Below are 27,761 nucleotides of genomic sequence, written 5' to 3' on the forward strand. Positions count from 1 at the left end.
GAAAGAGCCTGGATCCAATGAGAACATTGGAAGGCATGTATTGTGTGTGATATATTAGGAATGACCTTCCAGATTTTATTCTGAGCAGAAGAAACCAGAATTTGGTGAGTACTGAGGTTTTGTTCAAGCATGTGGCAGAGTTTTTTTTTTTTCTTCTTTTCAATGAAAGCAGAGTTTATGGTACAAGAAAGCTCATTGATCATATGCTGTGCACTGCTTTTATTAGTCAATTGACCAGTAAAGTTGGCTTGCGGTATTTGTTATTGCGCTGGAAATGTTACATTCTATTGTTTGATGAGATGCCTATGGTGCATTCTGCTTACAATAGGTTTGGGTGTTTTGACAATTTTAATCAAGTTTATTGGATAGAGTGTATCTGGATATGGATTGTAAACTCCTGTTTGTTTTTTGAGTATATAGTTTTAGGTTTATCTGAAAGAGGTGAAGCTTCCTTTCTGCACATATCCGTATTCTTTGTTTCATTTTAAAGTTTGCAAAATTTATGCAGGAGAATGTACTGCATTTTGTTTCTGAGCTATCCAGATGGCTTTGTCTAATTGTTGCAACACCCTGGAAGGAGGGACTGGAGAGAAACTTAATAGATTTTTGTCTACCTTGGGTCTCCAAACACCAATTTGAAGTGCTGTTAACTATTGTATATTATATGTGATGTGTTCACTCAGTTGTCTTTATACAAATTATTTACTGAAGTCACGTTTTAACCAGTTTATATGGCATATCTAAAAGGATTGTGTAAAACCCCACTGGTACTAGGTATGCAAAATCTGCAGTCACTGTGTATAGTGCATCACACTTACTCTGCCCCGGCTGGTCTTGGGTTCAGGCCCAGATACCAGAGTGTCCCCTGAATAATCAGGTGTTTAATTACAGGTGCATTGTGGGAGTGGACTACAGGTGTCTGTGCAGCGCATAAAGAATTGGGCACCAGGCCATCTCAGAATACTGCATAAAGTTTATTTTAACATCAAACAGGGATATTGCAGGGATAACTTGTGAACACTCCTCCAGCACAAAGCATAATGGTTACAGTGGATCACATATCAGGGCACCTCCTCCAGCGCATCACGTAGTCGCAGCAGCATATATATATGGCAAACATCAGTACGTACCAGGGCATTCTGTGACCAGTAGTGCTACACACATCAGGTTACCGTCTCTCTCTTTTTTACATAGCGAGGATTCTTGTCCATGGGGGGCTTCTAATCACGCCAAGTGGCTTTCCGACCACTTCACCCAGATACCTCTCGAGACTCACACCTTTAGCACACTTTTCTCCTGGCATCACCCTTTCACTGGATTCTGAATAATGCTGCTCTCACACTGTGATGTCTCCCTCTGTCACGTGCCTGCCTTGCTGTGGCTGGCATTTATTCCCACCAAAACATGTGGGGAGTCCTCACGGGGACTACATCTTTCTGGCTAATCCACCACACTTCTGCTAGCTAATACACGTGCTTCTCCTCACTGTCTCTCCACTGTCTGCTCACTGTTAGGGATGGACATCGTGTTTTCCTTTCGATGGTAGTGTTTTTAGCATTAAATGGTGGCCTCCCGATGTTTTTCACCATCGAATGATAGTCATTCGATGGTATTCCGATGGTGTCTTGTTTTTTCTATTTCCTAATAACTATGCCTCTCCTTGCTGCTCCTAAGTTCATTCAGAGGCTGTCTGACACTCTCTCTGCTTCATATGAGCCTGCTCAGCCAGTCCTCTCACCCCCTCCCCTCTCTAGGCTGCTGCTAGGCAACAGGGAACACTGCTAGCTGTGATTGGCTCTCACTGACTCAGAGAGCCAATCAGAGCACAGACCTCACCCTGCAGCAGCAGCAGCAAAAGCCACAGACACACGGAACTCAGGAGGATTCAGAGTAGGGATGGACATCGAAAGCAAACCATCATATGATGGCAATGTTCCACCATTGAAACTTTCGATGCAATGGTTACTAACCATCACATCAAAAGTATTTGATGGTGAAAACTATTTATATGACTAGTTCATGCGCAAAAGCCTGCATTTTCGTTTGCAATGTGGTAATTAGGATCGGGGGCAGGGCCAGACTCTGAGCAACATATTACTTTATCACTGGACATTGTGTGTATAATATACATATATAATATACACACACAATGCCCAATGATGAAGTAACATTGCCCCCTCAGTGCCAAATATACAATGCCCCACTGTGTCAGATATACAATTCCCCCACAGTGCCAGAGATACATTGCCCCCACAGTGCCAGAGATACATTGCCCCCACAGTGCCAGATATGCAATGCCCCCACAGTGCCAGATATGCAATGCCCCCACAGTGCCAGATATACAATGCTCCCAAAGTGCCAGATATGCATTGCCCCCACAGTGCCAGATATGCATTGCCCCCACAGTGCCAGATATACATTGCCCCCACTGTGTCAGATATGCAATGCCCCCACTGTGTCAGATATACAATGCCCCCCTGTGGCAGAAATACATTGTCCCACTGTGCGCTCATTGCCCCCCACCCCTTACCGCTGGCTCTGTTTCTTCTATGTGAGGGGAGGAGAGCGTAGCATAGCGTCTCTCTTGCCCCTCAATTCTCTTTGATGCCCGGTCTTACTCTCAAACGGCGGCGGGGTCAATCTGAAATGATGCGCCGGTTCGTTAGCCAATCAGAGCTCGCGGACCGGCAGCCAATCAGGAGCCACGGCTGCCGGTCCATGAGCTCTGATTGGCTAGTAAACCGGTGCCTTATTCAGATTGACCGCGCCGCCGCCGATGGAGAGTGAGACTGGGCATCCAAGAGAATTGAGAGGCACTGCGCTGCGCCTTCCTCCCCTCACACAGAACCAAGCCAGCGGAATGCAGTATTGTGGACGACCCGGCGGTACGGCGTACCGGCTGGGAATTTCTTACAATAATGTGGATGGCAACTTGCTCAGTGCACGGTTTGCTTTGCTGTCTCACATGGGACCAATTCCGATGATTATGATGTGGAGTTTGTATGTTCTTTCCATGGTTTTTGTGTTTTCTCTTGGTTTTTCCCACAGTCCAAAACATACTCAAGCAAGGACTTTGTCCATAGCCCTCCTAAATTATTCCCCCTGATCAGTGGTGGTGTATAGCTGGAGTGATATAAAGATCAGTGATGTCACTCTGTCTCCTCTGAATCCTCCTGAGCTCCGAGTGTCTGTGGCTCCTGCTGCTGCAGGGTAAGGTCTGGGATCTGATTGGCTCTCTGAGTCAGTGAGAGCCAATCAGAGCTTGCAGTGGGCCCTGTTGCCTAGCAGCAGTCTAGAGAGGGGAGGGGGTGAAGGGACTGGCTGAGCAGGCTCATGTCTGAAACAGACAGCCTCCAACGGACTTAGGAAGTGTCCCTGATAGACACAGCAGCAAGGGGAGGCATAGCTATTTGGAATTAGAAAACAACAAGCCACCATCGGAAGACCATCGAATGACTATCATTCGATGGTGAAAAACATCGGGAGGGCACCATTACATGCTAAAAACACTACCATCGAAACGGAAAAATCGATGGTTCGGAAACATCGACCATTGATGTCCATCCCTATATCAGAGGAGACAGCGTGACGTCACTGAACTTTATATCCGCTCAGGCAAGCAATAATTATAACAGTAATAATAATAAGTAGTACACAATACAACTAGCAACATACAGTTGTGAATGTCAGATACAACAACACTAATTAATAAACTGCATAAAGGTGCATACACACTGGGCTTTCTTGCCCAGCGATGATCGCTGACATCGTTGGGCTGAAAAGCGCTCAGTGCATATACACTGAGCGCTTTTCCCCCCTGCCCAGCGATGTCAGCGGGGGTGAGCGGATTTCCATAGCAGGACGTTATGAAAAGCCTCTCACCCCACCGTTCATCTACTGGTAATACCAGTAGATGAACGGCGGCTGCCAGCGATGAAGCGGGAGCACGCATCAGCACTCACCGCTTGTGCAAACACACTGGGAGGCTTTGAGCTGAAAGTAGCTCAACACACCAAAAGTGACCTGCTCTCAGCGCAACATCATCCAGTGTGTATGGGCCTTTAGTATTACCACCACACCCAGGCAGTGACTACCATATCATCAGCATAGATGATGTAGTGGTTAGCATTACTGCCTCACAGCACTGAGGTCATGCGTGGGTTTCCTCCGGTTACTCCGGTTTCCTCCCACAATACAAAAATATACTGGTAGGATAATTGTCTCCCAGTAAAAATAACCCTAGCGTGCATGTGTGTGTACATGTAATAGGGAATATAGAGTGTAAACTCCACTGGGGCAGGGACTGATGTGAGGGATATGGACAAAGTCCTTGCTTATGTTTTTGGACTGTGGGAAGAACCAAGAGAAAACACAAAAAAACATGGAAAGAACATAAAAACTAGAGATGTGCACCTGAAATTTTTCGGGTTTTGGTTTTGGGTTCGGTTCCGTGGCCGTGTTTTGGGTTCGAACGCGTTTTGGCAAAACCTCACCAAATTTTTTTTGTCGGATTAGGGTGTGTTTTGGATTCAGGTGTTTTTTTCAAAAAACCCTAAAAAACAGCTTAAATCATAGAATTTGGGGGTCATTTTGATCCCAAAGTATTATTAACCTCAATAACCATAATTTCCACTCATTTTCAGTCTATTCTGAACACCTCACACCTCACAATATTATTTTTAGTCCTAAAATTTGCACCGAGGTCGCTGGATGACTAAGCTCAGCGACCCAAGTGGCCGACACAAACACCTGGCCCATCTAGGAGTGGCACTGCAGTGCCACGCAGGATGGCCCTTCCAAAAAACACTCCCCAAACAGCACATGACGCAAAGAAAAAAAGAGGCGCAATGAGGTAGCTGTGTGACTAAGCTCCGCGACCCAAGTGGCCGACACAAACACCTGGCCCATCTAGGAGTGGCACTGCAGTGTCACGCAGGATGGCCCTTCCAAAAAACACTCCCCAAACAGCACATGACGCAAATAAAAAAAGAGGCGCAATGAGGTAGCTGTGTGAGTAAGCTAAGCGACCCTAGTGGCCGACACAAACACCTGGCCCATCTAGGAGTGGCACTGCAGTGTCAGGCCGGATGGCCCTTCCAAAAAATACTCCCCAAACAGCACATGACGCAAAGAAGAAAAAAAAGAGGCGCAATGAGGTAGCTGTGTGACTAAGATAAGTGACCCTAGTGGCCGACACAAACACCTGGCCCATCTAGGAGTGGCACTGCAGTGTCACGCAGGATGGCCCTTCCAAAAAATACTCCCCAAACAGCACATGACGCAAAGAAGAAAAAAAAGAGGCGCAATGAGGTAGCTGTGTGACTAAGATAAGCGACCCTAGTGGCCGACACAAACACCTGGCCCATATAGGAGTGGCACTGCAGTGTCACGCAGGATGGCCCTTCCAAAAAACACTCCCCAAACAGCACATGACACAAAGAAAAATGAAAGAAAAAAGAGGTGCAAGATGGAATTGTCCTTGGGCCCTGGGCCCTCCCACCCACCCTTATGTTGTATAAACAGGACATGCACACTTTAACCAACCCATCATTTCAGTGACAGGGTCTGCCACACGACTGTGACAGAAATGACGGGTTGGTTTGGACCCCCACCAAAAAAGAAGCAATTAATCTCACCTTGCACAAACTGGCTCTACAGAGGCAAGATGTCCACCTCATCATCATCCTCCGATTCATCACCGTGTACATCCCCCTCCTCACAGATTATCAATTCGTCCCCACTGGAATCCACCATCACAGCTCCCTGTGTACTTTGTGGAGGCAGTTGCTGCTGGTGAATGTCTCCATGGAGGAATTGATTATAATTCATTTTAATGAACATCATCTGCTCCACATTTTCTGGAAGTAACCTCGTACGCCGATTGCTGACAAGGTGAGCGGCGGCACTAAACACTCTTTCGGAGTACACACATGTGGGAGGGCAACTTAGGTAGAATAAAGCCAGTTTGTGCAAGGGCCTCCAAATTGCCTCTTTTTCCTGCCAGTATACGTACGGACTGTCTGACGTGCCTACTTGGATGCGGTCACTCATATAATCCTCCACCATTCTTTCAATGGTGAGAGAATCATATGCAGTGACAGTAGACGACATGTCCGTAATCGTTGGCAGGTCCTTCAGTCCGGACCAGATGTCAGCATCAGCAGTCGCTCCAGACTGCCCTGCATCACCGCCAGCGGGTGGGCTCGGAATTCTGAGCCTTTTCCTCGCACCCCCAGTTGCGGGAGAATGTGAAGGAGGAGATGTTGACAGGTCGCGTTCCGTTTGACTTGACAATTTTCTCACCAGTAGTTCTTTGAACCCCTGCAGACTTGTGTCTGCCGGAAAGAGAGATACAACGTAGGTTTTAAATCTAGGATCGAGCACGGTGGCCAAAATGTAGTGCTCTGATTTCCACAGATTGACCACCCGTGAATCCTTGTTAAGCGAATTAAGGGCTCCATCCACAAGTCCCACATGCCTAGCGGAATCGCTCAGTGTTAGCTCCTCCTTCAATGTCTCCAGCTTCTTCTGCAAAAGCCTGATGAGGGGAATGACCTGACTCAGGCTGGCAGTGTCTGAACTGACTTCACGTGTGGCAAGTTCAAAAGGTTGCAGAACCTTGCACAACGTTGAAATCATTCTCCACTGCGCTTGAGACAGGTGCATTCCACCTCCTATATCGTGGTCAGTTGTATAGGCATGAATGGCCTTTTGCTGCTCCTCCAACCTCTGAAGCATATAGAGGGTTGAATTCCACCTCGTTACCACTTCTTGCTTCAGATGATGGCAGGGCAGGTTCAGGCGTTTTTGGTGTTTCTCCAGTCTTCTGTACGTGGTGCCTGTACGCCGAAAGTGTCCCGCAATTCTTCTGGCCACCGACAGCATCTCTTGCACGCCCCTGTCGTTTTTTAAATAATTCTGCACCACCAAATTCAAGGTATGTGCAAAACATGGGACGTGCTGGAATTTGCCCAGATTTAATGCACACACAATATTGCTGGCGTTGTCCGATGCCACAAATCCACAGGAGAGTCCAATTGGGGTAAGCCATTCTGCGATGATCTTCCTCAGTTGCCGTAAGAGGTTTTCAGCTGTGTGCGTATTCTGGAAAGCGGTGATACAAAGCGTAGCCTGCCTAGGAAAGAGTTGGCGTTTGCGAGATGCTGCTACTGGTGCCGCCGCTGCTGTTCTTGCGGCGGGAGTCAATACATCTACCCAGTGGGCTGTCAGTCATATAGTCCTGAGTCTGCCCTGCTCCACTTGTCCACATGTCCGTGGTTAAGTGGACATTGGGTACAACTGCATTTTTTAGGACACTGGTGAGTCTTTTTCTGAGGTCTGTGTACATTTTCGGTATCGCCTGCCTAGAGAAATGGAACCTAGATGGTATTTGGTACCGGGGACACAGTACCTCAAACAAGTCTATAGTTGGCTCTGCAGTAATGATGGATACCGGAACCACGTTTCTCACCGCCCAGGATGCCAAGGCCTCAGTTATCCACTTTGCAGCAGGATGACTGCTGTGATATTTCATCTTCCTCGCAAAGGACTGTTGGACAGTCAATTGCTTGGTGGAAGTAGTAAAAGTGGTCTTACGACTTCCCCTCTGGGATGACCATCAACTCCCAGCAGCAACAACAGCAGCGCCAGCAGCAGTAGGCGTTACACTCAAGGATGCATCGGAGGAATCCCAGGCAGGAGAGGACTCGTCAGAATTGCCAGTGACATGGCCTGCAGGACTATTGGCATTCCTGGGGAAGGAGGAAATTGACACTGAGGGAGTTGGTGGGGTGGTTTGCGTGAGCTTGGTTAAAGGAGGAAGGGATTTACTGGTCAGTGGACTGCTTCCGCTGTCGCCCAAAGTTTTTGAACTTGTCACTGACTTATGATGAATGCGCTGCAGGTGACGTATAAGGGAGGAGGTGGTTAACGTCCTTACCCCTACTTATTACAGCTTGAAAAAGGCAACACACGGCTTGACACCTGTTGTCCGCATTTCTGTTGAAATACTTCCACACCGAAGAGCTGATTTTTTTGGTATTTTCACCAGGCATGTCAATGGCCATATTCCTCCCACGGACAACAGGTGTCTCCCCGGGTGCCTGACTTAAACAAACCACCTCACCATCAGAATCCTCCTTGTCAATTTCCTCCCCAGCGCCAGCAACACCCATATCCTCCTCATCCTGGTGTACTTCAACACTGACATCTTCAATCTGACTATCAGGAACTGGACTGCGGGTGCTCCTTCCAGCACTTGCAGGGGGCGTGCAAATGGTGGAAGGCGCATGCTCTTCACGTCCAGTGTTGGGAAGGTCAGGCATCGCAACCGACACAATTGGACTCTCCTTGTGGATTTGTGATTTCGAAGAACGCACAGTTCTTTGCTGTGCTTTTGCCAGCTTAAGTCTTTTCATTTTTCTAGCGAGAGGCTGAGTGCTTCCATCCTCATGTGAAGCTGAACCACTAGCCATGAACATAGGCCAGGGCCTCAGCCGTTCCTTGCCACTCCGTGTGGTAAATGGCATATTGGCAAGTTTACGCTTCTCCTCCGACGATTTTATTTTAGATTTTTGAGTCCTTTTTTTACTGATATTTTGTGTTTTGGATTTTCCATGCTCTGTACTATGACATTGGGCATCGGCCTTGGCAGACGACGTTGATGGAATTTCATCGTCTCGGCCATGACTAGTGGCAGCAGCTTCAGCACGAGGTGGAAGTGGATCTTGATCTTTCCCTATTTTTGGAACCTCAACATTTTTGTTCTCCATATTTTAATAGGCACAACTAAAAGGCACCTCAGGTAAACAATGGAGATGGATGGATACTAGTATACTTATGGATGATGAGTGACTGACGGCACAGAGGTAGCTACAGCCGTGGACTACCGTACTGCGTCTGCTAGTATAGAGATGATAATGATATAAAAAATATATATATATCACTACTGCAGGTATATATAATATAATGACGGACCTGCTGGACACTGTCAGCAGACTCCTAAACTACTAGTATGAAGAAGATAGAAAAAAAAACCCACCACAGGTAGGTATACAATTATGGACGAGCACTGACGACACAGAGGTAGCTACAGCCGTGGACTACCGTACTGCGTCTGCTAGTATAGAGATGATATAAAATATATATATATATATATCACTACTGCAGGTATATATAATATAATGACGGACCTGCTGGACACTGTCAGCAGACTCCTAAACTACTAGTATGAAGAAGATAGAAAAAAAAAACCACCACAGGTAGGTATACAATTATGGACGAGCACTGACGACACAGAGGTAGCCACAGCCGTGGACTACCGTACTGCGTCTGCTAATATAGAGATGATAGAGATGAACAAAAAAAAATATAACACTACTGCAGGTAAATATTTATATAATATAATGAATGACGGACCTGCTGGACACTGTCAGCAGAATGCGTTTATAGAATAAAAAAAAAAACACCACAGGAGTGTTTAACTTTTTCAGGCAGACAATATACTGGTGGTCACTGGTCAGTCACACTGGCAGCAAAAGTGTGCACTGTACTCCTGCTATAACTGCACCCCAGTCTCCCCCACAATTCAGCTGTGTGAGTAGTGAGCACTCAGCACAGTCAGATATACATAGATGATATTATCATGCAGCACACTGAGGCTGAGCACAGATATGGTATGTGACTGTGTATCATTTTTTTTAAGGCAGAGAACGGATTATATTAAATAATAAATAAAACTGGTGGTGGTCACTAGTAACTATCAGCAAAACTCTGCACTCTGAGTACTCCTAATGCTCCCCAAAATTACTAAGTTAGTAGTAAATCAACTCCAGTGTCTCTATCTATTCTAACGGAGAGGACGCCAGCCACGTCCTCTCCCTATCAATCTCAATGCACGTGTGAAAATGGCGGCGACGCGCGGCTCCTTATATAGAATCCGAGTCTCGCGAGAATCCGACAGCGGGATGATGACGTTCGGGCGCGCTCGGGTTAACCGAGCAAGGCGGGAAGATCCGAGTCTGCCTCGGACCCGTGTAAAAAGGCTGAAGTTCGGGGGGGTTCGGATTCCGAGGAACCGAACCCGCTCATCTCTAATAAAAACCCCACACCATAATCATCGGAAATTGGTCCCATGTGAGACAGCAAAGCAAACCGTGTACTGAGCCAGTTGCCATCCACATTATTGTGAATAGGTACTGAGTCTGAACCTTATGTACCAAACTCCAAAAAGGGTCCCAGGTTACCGCCATCTGGCTCTGATGGTGAGAGTCGCTGCAGCAGCACCCTTTCTATATATTACTTCATCATTGGGCATTGTTTGTGTATATTATATATGTATATTATACACACAATGTCCATTGATAAAGTAATATGTTGCTAAGTGTCTGGTCCTGCCCCCGATCACAATTCCCACCTTGCCAATGGAAATGCAGGCTTTTGCGCATACACTAGTCATATCAATAGTTTTCACCATCGAATACTTTTGATGCGATGGTTAGTAACCATCGCATCGAAAGATTCAATGGTGGAGCATTGCCATCATATGATGGTTTGCTTTCGATGTCCATCCCTACTCACTGTCTGTCTGCTCTCTGCTCACTCTCTCCCCTGCAGGACAACATTTTTATAACCTTGCATTCCCAGGGACACATTCCATCTGGGATCTCCCGCTATGAGTTTCCCGCTCTGAGTTTCCCGCTCTGAAATGCAAATGGGTGAGTCATGCCCTTTGCATTTTGCAGGCTGATCTGTATTGCTGTGAGCTGGGCTGTTAACTCCTTCTGTGCTGCAAACTGTAGGCTGCTGGCACCTGTAGTGCCACACAGGGGCGGATCCAGAAGAAAATGATAGGGGGGGCACCATGGAAGGGGCAAGTACATTTGCGTGCGGCTTCGGTGCATGTGAGGTGGCGCTTCTTATACAATGCCCACAGTTGTAGCCCTCATTATGCAATGTCCACTGTACTGGTAGTGCCCCTTATATAGACCCCATAGTAGTGGTGTCCTTTTTGCAATGCCCGTATTGCTCCCAGTAGTAATGTTGCCTCTAGTAATGCCCCCAGTCATTATGCCCCCATTGGTAATGCCCCTGCAGTTATGACCCCAGTAGTTTACCTCCCCCCTTTAGTTTAGCCTCCCAGTGGTAATGCCCCCACTAGGTTAGCCACCAGTAGTAATGCCCCCCTGTAGTTTGCCCCATTGTAGTTTAGCCCCTGTAGTTATGCCCCCCTTATAGTTTAGCCTCCAGTAGTAATGCCCCCAGTAGTTTGGCCCCTGTAGTTATGCCCCCAGTAGTTTGGCCCCCCTGTAGTTTAGCCCCCAAGTAGTAATGCCCCTGTAGTTTAGCCCCCAAGTAGTAATGCCCCTGTAGTTTAGCCCCCAAGTAGTAATGCCCCTGTAGTTTAGCCCCCAAGTAGTAATGCCCCATGTAGTTAAGCCGCCAGTAGTAATGCCCTCCTGTAGTATGCCCCCAGTAGTTACCACCTTTTGTAGTTGGCCCCCAGTAATAATGTCCCCCAGTAGATGCCCCCAGTAGATATCCCCCAGTAATAATGTCCCTCAGTAGCTTGGCCCCAGTAGATGCCCCCCAGTAGTTTGCCCCCAGTAATAATGTCCTCCAGTAGTTTGCCCCCAGTAGTAATGCCCCCTAGGACTTTGCCCCCAATAGATGACCCCCCAGTAATAATGCCCCCAGTAGATACCCCCCCAGTAATAATGCCCCCAGTAGCTGCCCCCAATAGATGACCCCCCCAGTAGTAATGCCCCAAGTAGATGCCCCCAGTAAAAATGTCCCCCATTAGGTGCCCCCAATAGATGACCCCCCAGTAGTAATGCCCCCTGTAAGTGCCCCCCAGTAATAATGCCCCCAGTAGCTGCCCCCCCAGTAGTGATGCCCCCAGTTATAATGCCCCCAGTTATAATGCCCCCAGTAGTAATGCCCCTTGTTGATGCCCCCCCAGTAGTAATGTCCGCCCGTAGTTTTCCCCCAGGAGATGCCCCCGCTGCATTAAGGAAGAAAAAAACATAATACTTACAGAGCCCCGTTCCTGCGCCGCTGCAGTCCTCCTCCTGGCTGGCGTCCTCTCCTCAGTACTATGAGAGAGACGTCATGACTGACGTCTCTCCCATAGCGCACGGCGCAGTGACAGTACTGAGCTCCGGCTACCGCTGTGCAGGGAGACGGGCGCCCGCTGGTAACACAATCTCAGCGGGCGCCCGTCATCTCCCTGTGCGGCGCCGACGCCGCGGGGGGGACGGGGACGGGGGGAGGCCACAAATGACAGGGGGGGCACGGGCCCGAGTGCCCCCCCCCCGCTGGATCCGCCACTGGTGCCACAGTTCATTTGTGCTTACAGTTCCAGGGTATTATAATTGCAGCTCTACAGTTTCCTGAATACTATATTTATATTAATTTATTTGAACAGTCTGCTGTGAGCGCGGAATACATATGATTTACCGATGGACAGGATCCTGGCTGTCATGATCCCAAGAATGCTGGCAGCAGGGCTAGCGCTAGAAAGCCCCTTGCGGGATCGCTACGCTCGCCACAGGTTATATTCTCCATCTATGGGTGTCGTGGACTCCCATAGAGGGAGAAAAGACTGTGGTACCAGGATTCTGGCGGCGGCATTTCACCGCCTGTCGGGATTCCGGCGTCGCCATTGTGACCGCCGGGATCCTGACAGGCGGTCTTGTGATTGCCTCCCATGAGAGCATATTACTTGTAGCCAGTGGTGTAATATTTTTCCAGAGGAGACAATGTATACTGTTGTACTATATAGTACTCTACTGATATTAAAATTGTGTCTATAGCAACCTACTCATGACTCATGTAGGATTCAGCAGCAGCAATCTGAATTTTCTTTCTTTCTCTGACGTCCTAAGTGGATGCTGGGGACTCCGTAAGGACCATGGGGAATAGCAGCTCCGCAGGAGACTGGGCACAACTAAAAAAAACTTTAGGACTACCTGGTGTGCACTGGCTCCTCCCTCTATGACCCTCCCCCAGACCTCAGTTAGAATTTTGTGCCCGGCCGAGCTGGATGCACACTAGGGGCTCTCCTGAGCTCCTAGAAAAGAAAGTATATTTAGGTTTTTTATTTTCAGTGAGATCTGCTGGCAACAGACTCACTGCTACGAGGGACTTAGGGGAGAGAAGCGGACCTACCTGCTTGCAGCTAGCTTGGGCTTCTTAGGCTACTGGACACCATTAGATTAGCTCCAGAGGGATCGAACACAGGCCCAGCCTCGGTCGTCCGGTCCCGGAGCCGCGCCGCCATCCCCCTTGCAGAGCCAGAAGCAAGAAGACGTTCCTGGAAATCGGCGGCAGAAGACTTCGGTCTTCATTAAGGTAGCGCACAGCACTGCAGCTGTGCGCCATTGCTCCCCATGCACACCACACACTCCGGTCACTGATGGGTGCAGGGCGCTGGGGGGGTGCGCCCTGGGGCTGCAATAAGAGTAGCTTACTGGCAAAATTACACATAATATAGTCATTAAGACTATATATGTGTAAAATCCCCTGCCATATATTCCATAAAAAAGCGGGAGAAGCCCGCCGAGAAAAGGTGCGGGGCTATCCCCTCAGCACACTGGCGCCATTTCCTCTCACAGCTCCGCTGGAAGGACGCTCCCTAGGCTCTCCCCTGCAGTTTCCAGACTCCATCGGGTAAAAAAAGAGAGGGGGGGCACTAAATTTAGGCGCAGTATCTGTATATTGATAGCAGCTATAAGGGAAAAATCACTGTATATATAGTGTAAATCCCTGCATTATATAGCGCTCTGGTGTGTGCTGGCATACTCTCTCTTTGTCTCCCCAAAAGACTTTGTGGGGTCCTGTCCTCAGTCAGAGCATTCCCTGTGTGTGTGTGGTGTGTCGGTACGGCTGTGTCGACATGTTTGATGAGGAGGCTTATGTGGAGGCGGAGCAGGTGCCGATAAATGTGATGTCACCCCCTGCGGGGCCGACACCTGAATGGATGGACTTGTGGAAGGAATTACGTGAAAGTGTCAACTCCTTACATAAAAGGTTTGACGACATAGCAGATGTGGGACAGCCGGCTTCTCAGCTCGTGCCTGCCAAGCTGTCTCAAAAGCCATCAGGGGCTCTAAAACGCCCGCTACCTCAGATGGCAGACACAGATGTCGACACGGATACTGAATCCAGTGTCGACGATGATGAGACTAATGTACATTCCAATAGGGCCACACGTTACATGATTGCGGCAATGAAAAATGTATTGCACATTTCTGATATTACCCCAGGAACCACAAAAAAACGGTATTATGTTTGGGGAGAAAAAACTACCAGTGATTTTTCCCCCATCTGAGGAATTGAATGAAGTGTGTGAAGAAGCGTGGGCTTCCCCCGATAAGAAACTGGTAATCTCTAAAAGGTTACTAATGGCGTACCCTTTCCCGCCAGAGGATAGGTCACGTTGGGAAACATCCCCTAGGGTGGATAAAGCGCTCACACGTCTGTCAAAGAAGGTGGCACTACCGTCTCCGGACACGGCCGCCCTAAAGGAGCCTGCTGATAGGAAGCAGGAGGCTATCCTGAAGTCTGTGTATACACACTCAGGTATTATACTGAGACCAGCTATTGCTTCAGCATGGATGTGCAGTGCTGCAGCTGCGTGGTCAGATTCCCTGTCGGAAAATATTGATACCCTAGACAGGGACACTATATTGCTAACCATAGAGCATATAAAAGACGCAGTCTTATTCATGAGAGATGCACAGAGGGATATTTGCCGGCTGGCATCTAAAATAAGTGCAATGTCCATTTCTGCCAGGAGAGGATTATGGACTCGGCAGTGGACAGGGGATGCAGATTCTAAAATGCACATGGAAGTTTTGCCTTACAAGGGTGAGGAGTTGTTTGGGGATGGTCTCTCGGACCTAGTTTTAACAGCGACAGCTGGGAAGTCAGCATTTTTACCTCATGTTCCCTCACAGCCAAAGAAAGCACCGTATTATCAGGTACAGTCCTTTCGGCCCCAAAAAGGAAAGCGGGTTAAAGTCGCGTCCTTTCTGCCCGGTGGCAGAGGTAGAGGGAAAAAGCTGCAGCATACAGCCAGTTCCCAGGAACAAAAGTCCACCCCCGCTTCCTCTAAGTACACCGCATGACGCTGGGGCTCCACAGGCGGAGCCAGGTACGGTGGGGGCCCGTCTCAAGAACTTCAGCAATCAGTGGGTTCGCTCACGGGTGGATCCCTGGATTCTTCAAGTGGTATCTCAGGGGTACAAGCTGGAATTCGAGACGTCTCCCCCTCGCCGTTTCCTCAAATCTGCCTTGCCAACGACTCCCTCAGACAGGGAGGCAGTGCTAGAGGCAATTCACAAGCTGTATTCCCAGCAGGTGATAGTCAAGGTGCCCCTCCTTCAACAAGGACGGGGTTACTATTCCACAATGTTTGTGGTACCGAAACCGGACGGTTCGGTGAGACCCATTTTAAATTTGAAATCCTTGAACACTTATATAAAAAAATTCAAGTTCAAGATGGAATCGCTCAGGGCGGTTATTTCAAGCCTGGACGAGGGGGATTACATGGTATCACTGGACATCAAGGATGCTTACCTGCATGTCCCCATTTACCATCCTCACCAGGAGTACCTCAGATTTGTGGTACAGGATTGTCATTACCAATTCCAGACGTTGCCATTTGGGCTGTCCACGGCACCGAGGGTATTTACCAAGGTAATGGCCGAAATGATGATACTCCTTCGAAAAAAGGGAGTTTTAATTATCCCGTACTTGGACGATCTCCTGATAAAGGCGAGGTCCAGGGAGCAGTTGTTGGTCGGGGTAGCACTATCTCGGGAGGTGCTACAACAGCACGGTTGGATTCTAAATATTCCAAAGTCACAGCTGGTCCCTACGACACGTCTAGGGATGGTTCTGGACACAGAACAGAAAAAAGTATTTCTTCCGGAGGAGAAAGTCAAGGAGCTGTCATCTCTAGTAAGAGGCCTCCTGAAACCAAAACAGGTGTCGGTGCATCACTGCACGCGAGTCCTGGGGAAACTGGTAGCTTCCTACGAAGCAATTCCATTCGGCAGGTTCCATGCAAGGACTTTTCAGTGGGACCTGTTGGACAAGTGGTCCGGATCGCATCTTCAGATGCACCGGCTGATAACCCTGTCTCCAAGGACCAGGGTGTCTCTGCTGTGGTGGCTGCAGAGTGCTCATCTTCAAGAAGGCCGCAGATTCGGCATACAGGACTGGGTCCTGGTGACCACGGATGCCAGCCTTCGAGGCTGAGGAGCAGTCACACAGGGAAGAAACTTCCAAGGACTATGGTCAAGCCAGGAGACTTCCCTACACATAAATATTCTGGAACTGAGGGCCATTTACAATGCCCTAAGTCAGGCAAGACCCCTGCTTCAAAACCAGCCGGTACTGATCCAGTCAGACAACATCACGGCAGTCGCCCATGTAAACCGACAGGGCGGCACTAGAAGCAGGATGGCGATGGCAGAAGCCACAAGGATTCTCCGTTGGGCGGAAAATCACGTGTTAGCACTGTCAGCAGTGTTCATTCCGGGAGTGGACAACTGGGAAGCAGACTTCCTCAGCAGGCACGACCTCCACCCGGGAGAGTGGGGACTTCATCCAGAAGTCTTCCAGCTGATTGTAAACCATTGGGAACGGCCACAGGTGGACATGATGGCGTCCCGCCTCAACAAAAAGCTAGAAAGATATTGCGCCAGGTCAAGAGACCCTCAGGCAATAGCTGTGGACGCTCTAGTGACACCGTGGGTGTACCAGTCGGTTTATGTGTTCCCTCCTCTTCCTCTCATACCCAAGGTACTGAGGATAATAAGGAAAAGAGGAGTAAGAACTATACTCATTGTTCCGGATTGGCCAAGAAGAGCTTGGTACCCGGAACTTCAAGAAATGATCTCAGAGGACCCATGGCCTCTGCCGCTCAGACAGGACCTGCTGCAGCAGGGGCTCTGTCTGTTCCAAGACTTACCGCGGCTGCGTTTGACGGCATGGCGGTTGAACACCGGATTCTGAAGGAAAAGGGCATTCCGGAGGAAGTCATCCCTACGCTGATTAAAACTAGGAAAGAAGTGACCGCAAACCATTATCACCGCATATGGCGAAAATATGGGCCCTCATTCTGAGTTGTTCGCTCTGTAAAAATCTTCGCATCGCAGCGATTTTCCGCTTAATGCGCATGCGCAATGTCCGCACTGCGACTGCGCCAAGTAAATTTGCTATGAAAATATTTATATATATTTAAAATATCTCACGTGAACAGTGGTCATGCTGTTGGCCTTGGCTTCGGCCAGGCGTGTGTCAGAATTGGCGGCTTTGTCATGTAAAAGCCCTTATCTGATTTTCCATATGGATAGGGCAGAATTGAGGAATCGTCCCCAGTTTCTCCCTAAGGTGGTATCAGCCTTTCATTTGAACCAACCTATTGTGGTGCCTGCGGCTACTAAAGACTTGGAAGATTCCAAGTTGTTGGACGTAGTCAGGGCCCTGAAAATTTATGTTTCCAGGACAGCTAGTGTCAGGAAAACTGACTCGCTATTTATCCTGTATGCACCCAACAAGCTGGGTGCTCCTACTTCAAAGCAGACTATTGCTCGCTGGCTCTGTAGCACGATTCAGCTTGCGCATTCTGCGTCTGGACTGCCGCATCCTAGATCAGTAAAAGCCCATTCCACGAGGAAGGTGGGCTCTTCTTGGGCGGCTGCCCGAGGGGTCTCGGCTTTACAACTTTGCCGAGCAGCTACTTGGTCGGGGTCGAACACATTTGCTAAATTCTACAAGTTTGATACCCTGGCTGAGGAGGACCTAGAGTTTGCTCATTCGGTGCTGCAGAGTCATCCGCACTCTCCCGCCTTTGGTATAATCCCCATGGTCCTTACGGAGTCCCCAGCATCCACTTAGGACGTCAGAGAAAATAAGATTTTACTCACCGGTAAATCTATTTCTCGTAGTCCGTAGTGGATGCTGGGCGCCCATCCCAAGTGAGGGTTGTCTGCAATACTTGTATATAGTTATTGTTAACTAAAGGGTTATTGTAGAGCCATCTGTTGAGAGGCTCAGTTATATTTCATACTGTTAACTGGGTATAATATCACGAGTTATACGGTGTGATTGGTGTGGCTGGTATTAGTCTTACCCGGGATTCAAATTCCTTCCTTATTGTGTCAGCTCTTCCGGGCACAGTATCCTAACTGAGGTCTGGAGGAGGGTCATGGAGGGAGGAGCCAGTGCACACCAGGTAGTCCTAAAGCTTTCTTTAGTTGTGCCCAGTCTCCTGCGGAGCCGCTATTCCCCATGGTCCTTACGGAGTCCCCAGCATCCACTACGGACTACGAGAAATAGATTTACCGGTGAGTAAAATCTTATTATTTAAGTCCTTATATTTTGCTGTATGATAAAACTACTTAATTTACCTCTTGTTGGACCCATCTATTTCCTTAGCTGGTAATACCACACCCTGTGGTGGAATGTGAGATTTCTGAAATGTATTGTGTTTTTTCTTTTTTCTTAAAACAAATATGTAGTCGCAATGGCTGATAAACCGGATCTATCAGAGGTGGAGAAATTTGATCATCGGAAATTGCGACAAACTACCACGAATGAGAAGAATACTCTTCCCTCTAAAGAGAGTGAGTATGTGTGCTTTGGTATTTTCGACAGCACGGCTAAGTTATGGCAGTCGTTCTACTACTCTAGTACTTTTAGGTGATGTTAAGAGACCTTTTCAGATGTAAAGCATAAAAGTAAAATACATAGTTTAGTACATATTAGCCTGACATAAGTGCAGCTCTGTTAAAGTTTTGAATGGAGTATTGCATCCACCCCCAACCCCCTTCTTCATAGAAAGGTGAGCCTCCACCCACAGTGTAAATACTGTTGCTGAGACTGCAGGTATTGGGGCTACAGAGATATCACTGACCGGGATCCCGGCAGTCGAAATACCGATGCCGGAATCCTGACACTACTCGGAATGCCTACACTGACGTCTGTTGGGATTCTGAGAACATCGGGATGATGCGGTCGGTATTGTGACTGCAGGCATCCCAAATTCCGGCATTTCAATCCCAACCCTGAACATCTACCTGTGTGTGGTGCGTATGCTTATAATGCTCATGTAATGCTCTGCAGTAAGTTTCCATATTTTTCCGTGACAATTTTCTTCTGGAAAAATGCATTGTACAGTATTGATAAGAAAATTGTCACTGAAAGTTATGGAAACCTGCAGCAGGTACATGAGCATTATAAACATACTTAGGAGCTGATTCGGAGATGAAAGCTTTTGCACAGCAGCGTTTTAGGACCCAGTTGCTGTGCGAAAATATGCTAATGCCTGCAAGAGGCACCTGAAGTAAAAAAGATGTCTTGCCAGCATATCGGACCTGAATGCTGCTTCTGAAGACACAGCATCGCATCACCATCGCAACCAGATCAGAGATGCTGGCAAGCCTAAGATTACTCAGAATGGCCACCTCCTGCCTGCTTGACAGTCAATTTAGGCAAAAGCTCCACGGCAATAGGTTTACAGACTATGGTACTGTTTTCAGATGACATTATGCCATTTGTGTCACATAAAAATGAGACTCTTGTGAAAGTTTTGTACTACACGTGTATACAAATATACTGACTACAAAATTGGATGTAAGTTGTGTACATACATAGTGCAATTTCTCTTACGTCCTAGAGGATGCTGGGGTCCACATTAGTACCATGGTGCATAGACGGGTCCACTAGGAGCCACCGGCACCCCAAGAGTCAGAGAGTTTGGGCTGACTCCTCCCTCCACACCCCTCCTACCAGACCCAGTTTAGAAAATGTGCCTGGAGGAGCCGGTCACAGCTAGTGGAGCTCTACAGAGCTTCTCTGGTAAAAGTTGTGGGACTAAGGTGGGAGTAGTGTCCGCCCTGCGGGGTCTGAGCGACTATCTCCGCTGACAGGACACTGAGCTCCTGAGGGGATCAATCGTTCCCTGCCACAGGGGATCGCTCACCCCGGCAGCATGCCCACCACCCCCTTACAGAACCAGAAGATCAGTGGCGAGTCAGTCACCGGCCCCCCTAGCAAGCGGGGAGCCGGTGTGAAGATGGCGGCAACAGGGTATGGAGCGCAGTACTAACTGCACTACGGGGCACAGCGGTACATAGTGTGGCGCTGTGAGGAGCGCCCTGAGCCAGCGCCTACACCCTACACTGACCTCTAAGCCTGTCAGGGTCCTGGGATCGCTGCCAGCATGAATCCTCAGGCCAGTATAATCTCATGATGAGCTGGAAGACAGCGTCATTAAGGGGGAGGAGCTTCTCCTCAGAGCGGACCCAGCAGCATTCAGCGCCATTCTCCTGCCTGCAGAAACGCTGTTAGTGAAGAGCAGTCCCTCCAGAGCAACTCCAGCTATCTCTCACGGTAGCAGGGGGTTGTAGAAGGGGGGTGAGGCTGTGTACAGACTGTGTAACCTATTAAGGCGCACAGTCAGCGCTGGTTGGGGTCTCCCTATACCTTGAAAGTGCTGTGTGTGGGTTAGCTCCAATCTCTGTGTCTCTCTTGCCATTCTTGGGGGTGAAACTCTGTGTGTGTGTGTGTGTGTGTGTGTGTGTGTGTGTGTGTGTGTGTGTGTGTGTGTGTGTGTGTGTGTGTGTGTGTGTGTGTGTGTGTGTGTGTGTGTGTGTGTGTGTGTGTGTGTGTATTGTCTGGAGTCTCCATTTAGCAATGTCCAGAGACTCTGTGTCATATGCTGCAGAGGATTGATCTCATTCCATGTAATCAGGATTGCACTGTTTTAGCGCAGATACCAGCAAGAGAGCCTGAATGGTTATCCTCTATCAAATCTATGATTTCTACTAGGGTTGCACAGAATTAATCTGCAACTCAGGTTTTACAGAACTCTATGGCAGTTTGGTCCGGTTCTGTTACCTCAGGGCCCCCTTCTGTAGGTTCCCACAAACGTGCTCTTGCCCAGATCATGCAAGATGACACGGAAACCAATTTTGACATGGCAGATGGTGATGGGGATGTGCTCAGGGGGGCCGCATCTCTTGCTAAAGGGGTTCAGTTGATGATAGAGGCTATTAGGGATGTGTTGAATATTGCTGATACAACACCTGAGCAGGATGAGGAGGCTTACTTCACTGACCATAAGAAAGCCTCGCTAACCTTCCCTGCGTCTAAAGCAGGCATTCCCAACCACGGTCCTCAAGGCACACCAACAGTGCAGGTTTTAGTGATATCCAGGCTCCAGCACAGGTGACTTAATTAGTAGCTCAGTTATTTTGATTTAACCATCTGTGCTGCAGCCTGGATATCACTAAAACCTGCATTGTTGGTGTGCCTTGAGGACCGTGGTTGAAAATGCCTGGTCTAAAGAATTGAATGCTATTTTTGAGAAAGCATGGGAAAACCCGGAGAAAAAATTCCAGATCCCTAGAAGGCTTCTGATTGCTTTCCCCTTCCCTGAGGAGGATAGGAAAAAATGGGAAAACTCACCCATAGTGGACGCGTCTGTATCCAGACTCTTGAAAAAGGTGGTTTTACCTGTTCCAGGATCTACCGCCTTTAAAGGAGCCGGCTGATCGCAAAATTGATACTACGCTCAAATCCATATACACGGCTTCAGGGGCGATTCTACATCCCACTATTGCCTGTGCATGGATTTACAAAGCTATAGTAAAGTGGTCAGGCACTTTACTTGAGGATTTGGATACAATGGATAAAAGTTATGCTGAAGTTGGTGGAGGCACAGTTTATTGTGTCAGTTCCTCCCCAGATGCAAAACAAGGGTTACTAGTCGAACCTTTTCGTGGTAAAACCGGATGGTTCGGTCAGGCCCATTCTGAACTTAAAATCACTAAACCCCCTTCTGAGGAAGTTCAAGTTCAAAATGGAGTCTCTAAGGGCAGTGATATCAGGTCTGGAGGAGTGGGAATTCCTGGTATCCCTGGAAATCAAGGATGCGTACCTCCACATTCCGATTTGGCCGCCGCATCAAGCTCATCTCCGATTCGCACTGCTGGACTGTCAGGATTTATGGTGGAATCCATGAAAGACCTGGGTTCCATGGCTGCAGGATATCTTCCATGTCTGTCTCAGCTTGTAGGGGACTTTGGCTGCGCCAGTGGTCTGCCGACACGGAATCCAGGAGAGGTGTGGAGACCCTACCCTACACAGGTCAGGCTCTTTGGGGAAGCATTGGATGCGTGGATCTCCACGGCTACAGCAGGTAAGTCACCTTTTCTTTCCTCAGCTGCGCCTGCTATGAAGAAACCTTTTTCTTCAGCTGCATCATAGTCCTTTCGGGTTGCTAAAAACAAGAGAGGCCAAACCGTCCAACACCTTCTTTAGAGGAGGTCAACCAAAATCCAAGAAACCTGCTGCTGCGGGTTCCCAGGAACAGAAGCTTGCTTCAGGTATGCCAAAGTCCTCTGCATGCCTGGAGGTAGGGCCGGTGGGGCGAAACTGAGACATTTTAGTCACATCTGGGTGTCGTCCGGCCTGGATCCCTGGGTACAAGATATTGTGTCCCAGGGGTACCGGCTGGAATTTCAAGTTCTCCCTCCTCACCGGTTCTTCAAATCAGGCTTGCCGGCTTTGCCGGCAGACAGGGCTATCCTACAGGGAGCCATCCAGAAGTTGGTGGAGGCACAGGTTATTGTGCCAGTTCCTCCCCAGATGCAAAACAAGGGTTACTAGTCGAACTTTTTCGTGGTACCGAAACCGGATGGTTCGGTCAGGCCCATTCTGAACTTAAAATCACTAAACCCCCTTCTGAGGAAGTTCAAGTTCAAAATGGAGTCTCTAAGGGCGGTGATATCAGGTCTGGAGGAGGGGGAATTCCTGGTATCCCTGGAAATCAAGGATGCGTACCTCCACATTCCGATTTGGCCGCTGCATCAAGCTCATCTCCGATTCGCACTGCTGGACTGTCATTTTCAATTCCAGGCCCTGCCATTCGGCCTATCTACAGTACCCAGGGTATTCACCAAAGTGATGGCGGAAATGATGGTTCTCCTCCGCAGACAGCGGGTGAACATAATTCCATATCTGGACGATCTGCTGATAAAGGCATCGTCCAAGGAGAAGCTGTTACAGTCCATAGCTCTCACGACCCAGCTTCTCAGGGAACATGGTTGTATCCTGAATCTTCCAAAATCACATTTGGAACCAACCAGGAGGCTGTCATTTCTGGGAATGATCCTCGACACTGAAGTGCAGAGGGTGTTTCTTCCAGAGGAAAAAGCGTTGGTGTTACAAACAACGGTCCGGGATGTCCTGAAGCCAGCCCGGGTGTCGGTTCATCAGTGCATTCGCCTTCTGGGGAAGATGGTGGCCTCTTACGAGGCTCTGCAGTACGGGAGATTTTATGCTCGGTCCTTCCAACTGGATCTCCTGGACAAATGGTCGTGATCTCATCTACACATGCACCAGAGAATTTGTCTGTCGCCAAAGGCCAGGATCTCACTCCTCTGGTGGTTGCAATTACCTCACCTTCTGGAGGGCCGCAGGTTCGGGATTCAAGACTGGATCCTTCTAACCATGGATGCAAGTCTCTGGGGCTGGGGCGCAGTCACTCAAGGGGAAAGGTGGTCAAGTCTGGAAGCCAGCCTGCCAATAAACATTCTGGAACTAAGAGCCGTCTACAACGGTCTTCTCCAAGCGGCCCATCTTCTGAGAAATCCGGCCATTCAAGTGCAGTCGGACAATGTAACGACAGTAGCTTACATAAACTGACAGGGTGGAACGAAGAGCAGAGCTGCAATGTCAGAGGTAACAAGAATCATCCTCTGGGCAGAAAAACACGCGTTGGCGCTGTCGGCAATCTTCATTCCGGGAGTAGACAACTGGTAAGTGGACTTCCTCAGCAGACACGATCTCCATCCAGGAGAATGGGGTCTCCATCCGGAGGTGTTCAAGGAGGTAACAGATCTTTGGGGCGTACCCAAAATAGACATGATGGCCTCTCGTCTCAACAAGAAGCTTTGGCCAGGTCGAGGGACCCGCAAGCAGTGGCAGTGGACGCCCTAGTGACTCCATGGGTGTTCCAGTCGGTGAACGTGTTTCCTCCACTTCCACTCATTCCAAGAGTTCTAAAGCTCATAAGGAGAACAAGAGTTCAGGAAATCCTCATTGCTCCATACTGGCCAAGAAGGGCTTGGTATGCGGATCTTCTAGATTTACTGCTAGAAGAGCCGAGGCCTCTTCCTCTTCGGGAGGACCTGCTGCAGCAGGGGCCGTTCGCTTATCAAGACTTACTGCGGCTACGTTTGACGACATGGAGGTTGAACGCCAGATATTAGCTCGGAAGGGCATTCCGAACAAGGTTATTCCTACCCTGATACAGGCTAGGAAAGGGGTAACGTCAAAGCATTACCATCACATTTGGAAAAAGTATGCGTCTTAGTGTGAATCCAAGAAGTTTCCTACGGTGGCGTTTAAACTTGGACGATTTCTTCTCTTCCTCCAAGCAGGTGTGGATATGGGCCTGAGATTAGGTTCCGTAAAGGTCCATATTTCGGCCCTATCCATTTTCTTCCAGAAACAGTTGGCTGCCCTCCCTGAGGTTCAGACCTTTTTGAAGGTAGTTCTGCAAATCCAACCTCCCTTTGTGCCGCCTATGGCGCCCTGGGATCTTAGCGTGGTGTTGCAGTTCCTCCAGTCGGACTGGTTTGAGCCTCTACAGGAGGTTGAGGTCAAGTTTCTCACGTGGAAGGCTGTTACTTTGTTGGCTTTGGTTTCTGCTAGACGTGTGTGTCGGCGTTGGGGGTTTTGTCATGTAAAAGCCCATACTTGATCTTCCATGAAGATAGAGCTGAGCTCCGGACACGTCCGCAGTTCCTTCTGAAGGTTCTGTCAGCATTTCATATCAACCAACCTATTGTGGTGCCAGTTGCTACTGACTCCTCAGTTTCATCAAAGTCCTTGGATGTTGTAAGGGCTCTGAAAATCTATGTGAAGAGGACTGCTCGTCACAGAAAATCGGACTCTCTGTTTGTCCTGTATGATCCCAAGAAACTTGGGTGTCCTGCTTCTAAGCAGACGATCTCTCGCTGGATCAGGTTCACTATCCAGCATGCGTATTCTACGACAGGCTTGCCATGTCCAAAATATGTTAAGGCCCACTCTACTCGTAAGGTGGGTTCTTCCTGGGCGGCTGCCCGGGGTATCTCGGCTTTACAGCTTTGCCGAGCGGCTTCTTGGTCGGGTCTAACACGTTTGCAAAGTTCTACAAGTTCGATACTTTGGCCACTGAGGATCTGATGTTTGGTCATTCAGTTTTGCAGGAGCCTCCGCGCTCTCCCTCCCGTTCTGGGAGCTTTGGTACATCCCCATGGTACTAATGTGGACCTCAGCATCCTCTAGGATGTAAGAGAAAATAGGTTTTTAATTACCTACCGGTAAATCCTTTTCTCGTAGTCCATAGAGGATGCTGGGCGCCCGCCCAGTGCTTCGTGATCCTGCAGCGGTTACTTAGTTCAGTACTGCTTAGTTCTTGGTAAGTACTGTTTTGTTACTTGGTAAGTAGTATTGTTCAGCCGTTGCTGATGTTTCAAGCTAGTTAGCTTGGTTTGCCTTGTGTGTGAGCTGGTGTGAATCTCACCACTATCTGTGTAAAATCCTTCTCTCGAAGATGTCCGTCTCCTCGGGCACAGTTTCTGGACTGGGTCCGGTGGGAGGGGCATGGAGGGAGGTGCCAGCCCACACTTTCGGACTCTTGGGGCGCCGGTGGCTCCTAGTGGACCCATCTATGCCCCATGGTACTAATGTGGACCCCAGCATCCTATACGGACTATGAGAAAAGGATTTACCGGTAGGTAATTAAAATCCTATTTTTACAAGCATAACATTTTTGGAGCTAATGATGATGGTCACATTTTTGCACTGGGTATTTCTATAAGCTAGTTTTAAAATTGTACGTATATCAATAAAAATACAGCTGCTAAAACATAAATATAAAGACGTTGTTTTTAGTTTAACTATAAATCAGGCCTTAAATGTTTGTTGGGCATACAGTAGGAAGACTTCTCTTGACTCTGGTCTTCAGTTTTACTTATTTCCCGAAACGTTTCTATGAAAATCTACCAGTAGCTCTTATGTGAATAGCTTTTTTTCTTATTATTTACTATTTTTGAAGTTGGTCTGGTCTACCAAGTCAATGTTCGTTTTCAAAACAGCATGAAGGAGTAGCAAGGAACAGTATATCCACACAAAGACAATAAAGAGAAAATCTGATATATATAATTAGTATGCACATAATCATGTATTGTAGTACACAGTGCAAACTGTACTCAAACAGTGTAGAGTTACAGAAGAGTATTTTAGTAAGAAGAAAAAGAATAAGGAACATTTCATTGATACCTGTTTACAATGACCAATAACAATAAATAACTTACCCAGTCGATGCTGGCAGTCTGGATTCCCGGCACCGGAACCTCGATCCACGCCATCCCGAGGGTAAGTATTGGGATGAGAGTTGTCGTTAATGCTGGGAGGCGGCATTAGCCCAGGGTTAGGGTGTGGGACAGGGTATGGGCTAAGTAAATTACTTACCCAATGCCCTGTCTGCATTCTGAAAGTTGGGATGCCGCAGTCGGTCATGTGACCGCCTGCATCGGGATTGCATATCACACCCTCATTGACAAATAGTAATAAAAGAAGAAGAGAGAAAAGGGTGTCCCGCTTAGTGCCATGAGAGGGTGGGCACATCTTTGCTACTGGTACATGTGGCAATGCAGTGTTGTTTTCAGGGGAGAGGGTCTATGGTCACAATGGGATGCATTTATTCCTCCAGCATCTATGCAGCCTTTTGCTCATTTACAAACTGTCTCAATTTACATAATTAAAATCCTGGGGGGTGTAATATTTGTATTAATCTAATGTCACTATATTTCTTCATGTCTTTACAGCCATTGAACAGGAAAAGGAAGCATGCAAAGAATAATAAAAGCTCTTTGACCCTTCCAGTCTAACTTTGACCACCTCTTCACTAATCCTCCGTATCTGCTGGCTGTAGAAACAAGTTACTTTTCAACTGGACCCTATTGCCACATCTTCCACAAATAAATGCATTGTAAAAATGAAACTCTTTATTTTACCATTTGGGGGGAGGTGTGTGTGTGTGTGTGTGTGTGTGTGTGTGTGTTTTCTTTTGCATTTTTGTTTCCTACTTTATTACTGTAAAGCAGCAAACTCTTACTGTAGGCCATTGGTTCCCAAACTGGGTGCCGAGGCACTCTACATTGCCCTGGGGCACTTAGGTGTCACAGGTTGGACCAAATTAAATATACATTATGGTCAATATGATAGGCAAAACCAGTGCTGTTTTCTGCCAATCAAAAAATATGTGGACAAACAGGAGAGCAACCCTGTCCACCAGCACAGAACTGGATAACACGTAAGCACAATTTACGTAAATTAAGAATCTGGCCTAGGGGTGTCATGAAAAAATGCTGATACTCTAGGGTGCTGTGACTCAAGAAGTTTGGGAACCACTGCTGTAAGCAATATTATTCCTCCCATAGGGCTAGATAAGAACCAAATATCCAATGGCACAATCTTAGGTGGAAAATAAATGAAGATTGCATCCTCACCCCACTTTCATCTGTGTTAGTTACCATAAAAACCCTGAATTGATTTATTGTAGGAAGGAGTGAAGTTACCTGTACTGAGTCACATTATCACTGGTAGTTGGAGATGGACATCCATAGAGTAAAAGAGGCAGGAACAGAATTACTTTGCATATCCTTTCCCAACTCCACTCACAATGTAAGTCA

The 27,761-nt window shown here is 48.1% G+C and overlaps 1 protein-coding gene across 1 annotated transcript; it reads left to right on the forward strand.

The window, feature by feature from the left end:
* LOC134947592 (thymosin beta-15A homolog) lies at nt 1-27,070 on the forward strand. The gene is made up of 3 exons (XM_063935603.1): nt 1-104; nt 18,531-18,635; nt 26,895-27,070. Exons 2-3 carry the CDS (start codon nt 18,536-18,538, stop codon nt 26,927-26,929), a joined length of 135 nt encoding a protein of 44 aa, XP_063791673.1. The 5' UTR covers nt 1-104; nt 18,531-18,535; the 3' UTR covers nt 26,930-27,070.
* The last annotated feature ends 691 nt before the right edge of the window (nt 27,071-27,761 follow it).

This window comes from Pseudophryne corroboree, chromosome 8 (genome assembly GCF_028390025.1).
Source record: "Pseudophryne corroboree isolate aPseCor3 chromosome 8, aPseCor3.hap2, whole genome shotgun sequence".
Lineage (NCBI taxonomy): Eukaryota > Metazoa > Chordata > Amphibia > Anura > Myobatrachidae > Pseudophryne > Pseudophryne corroboree.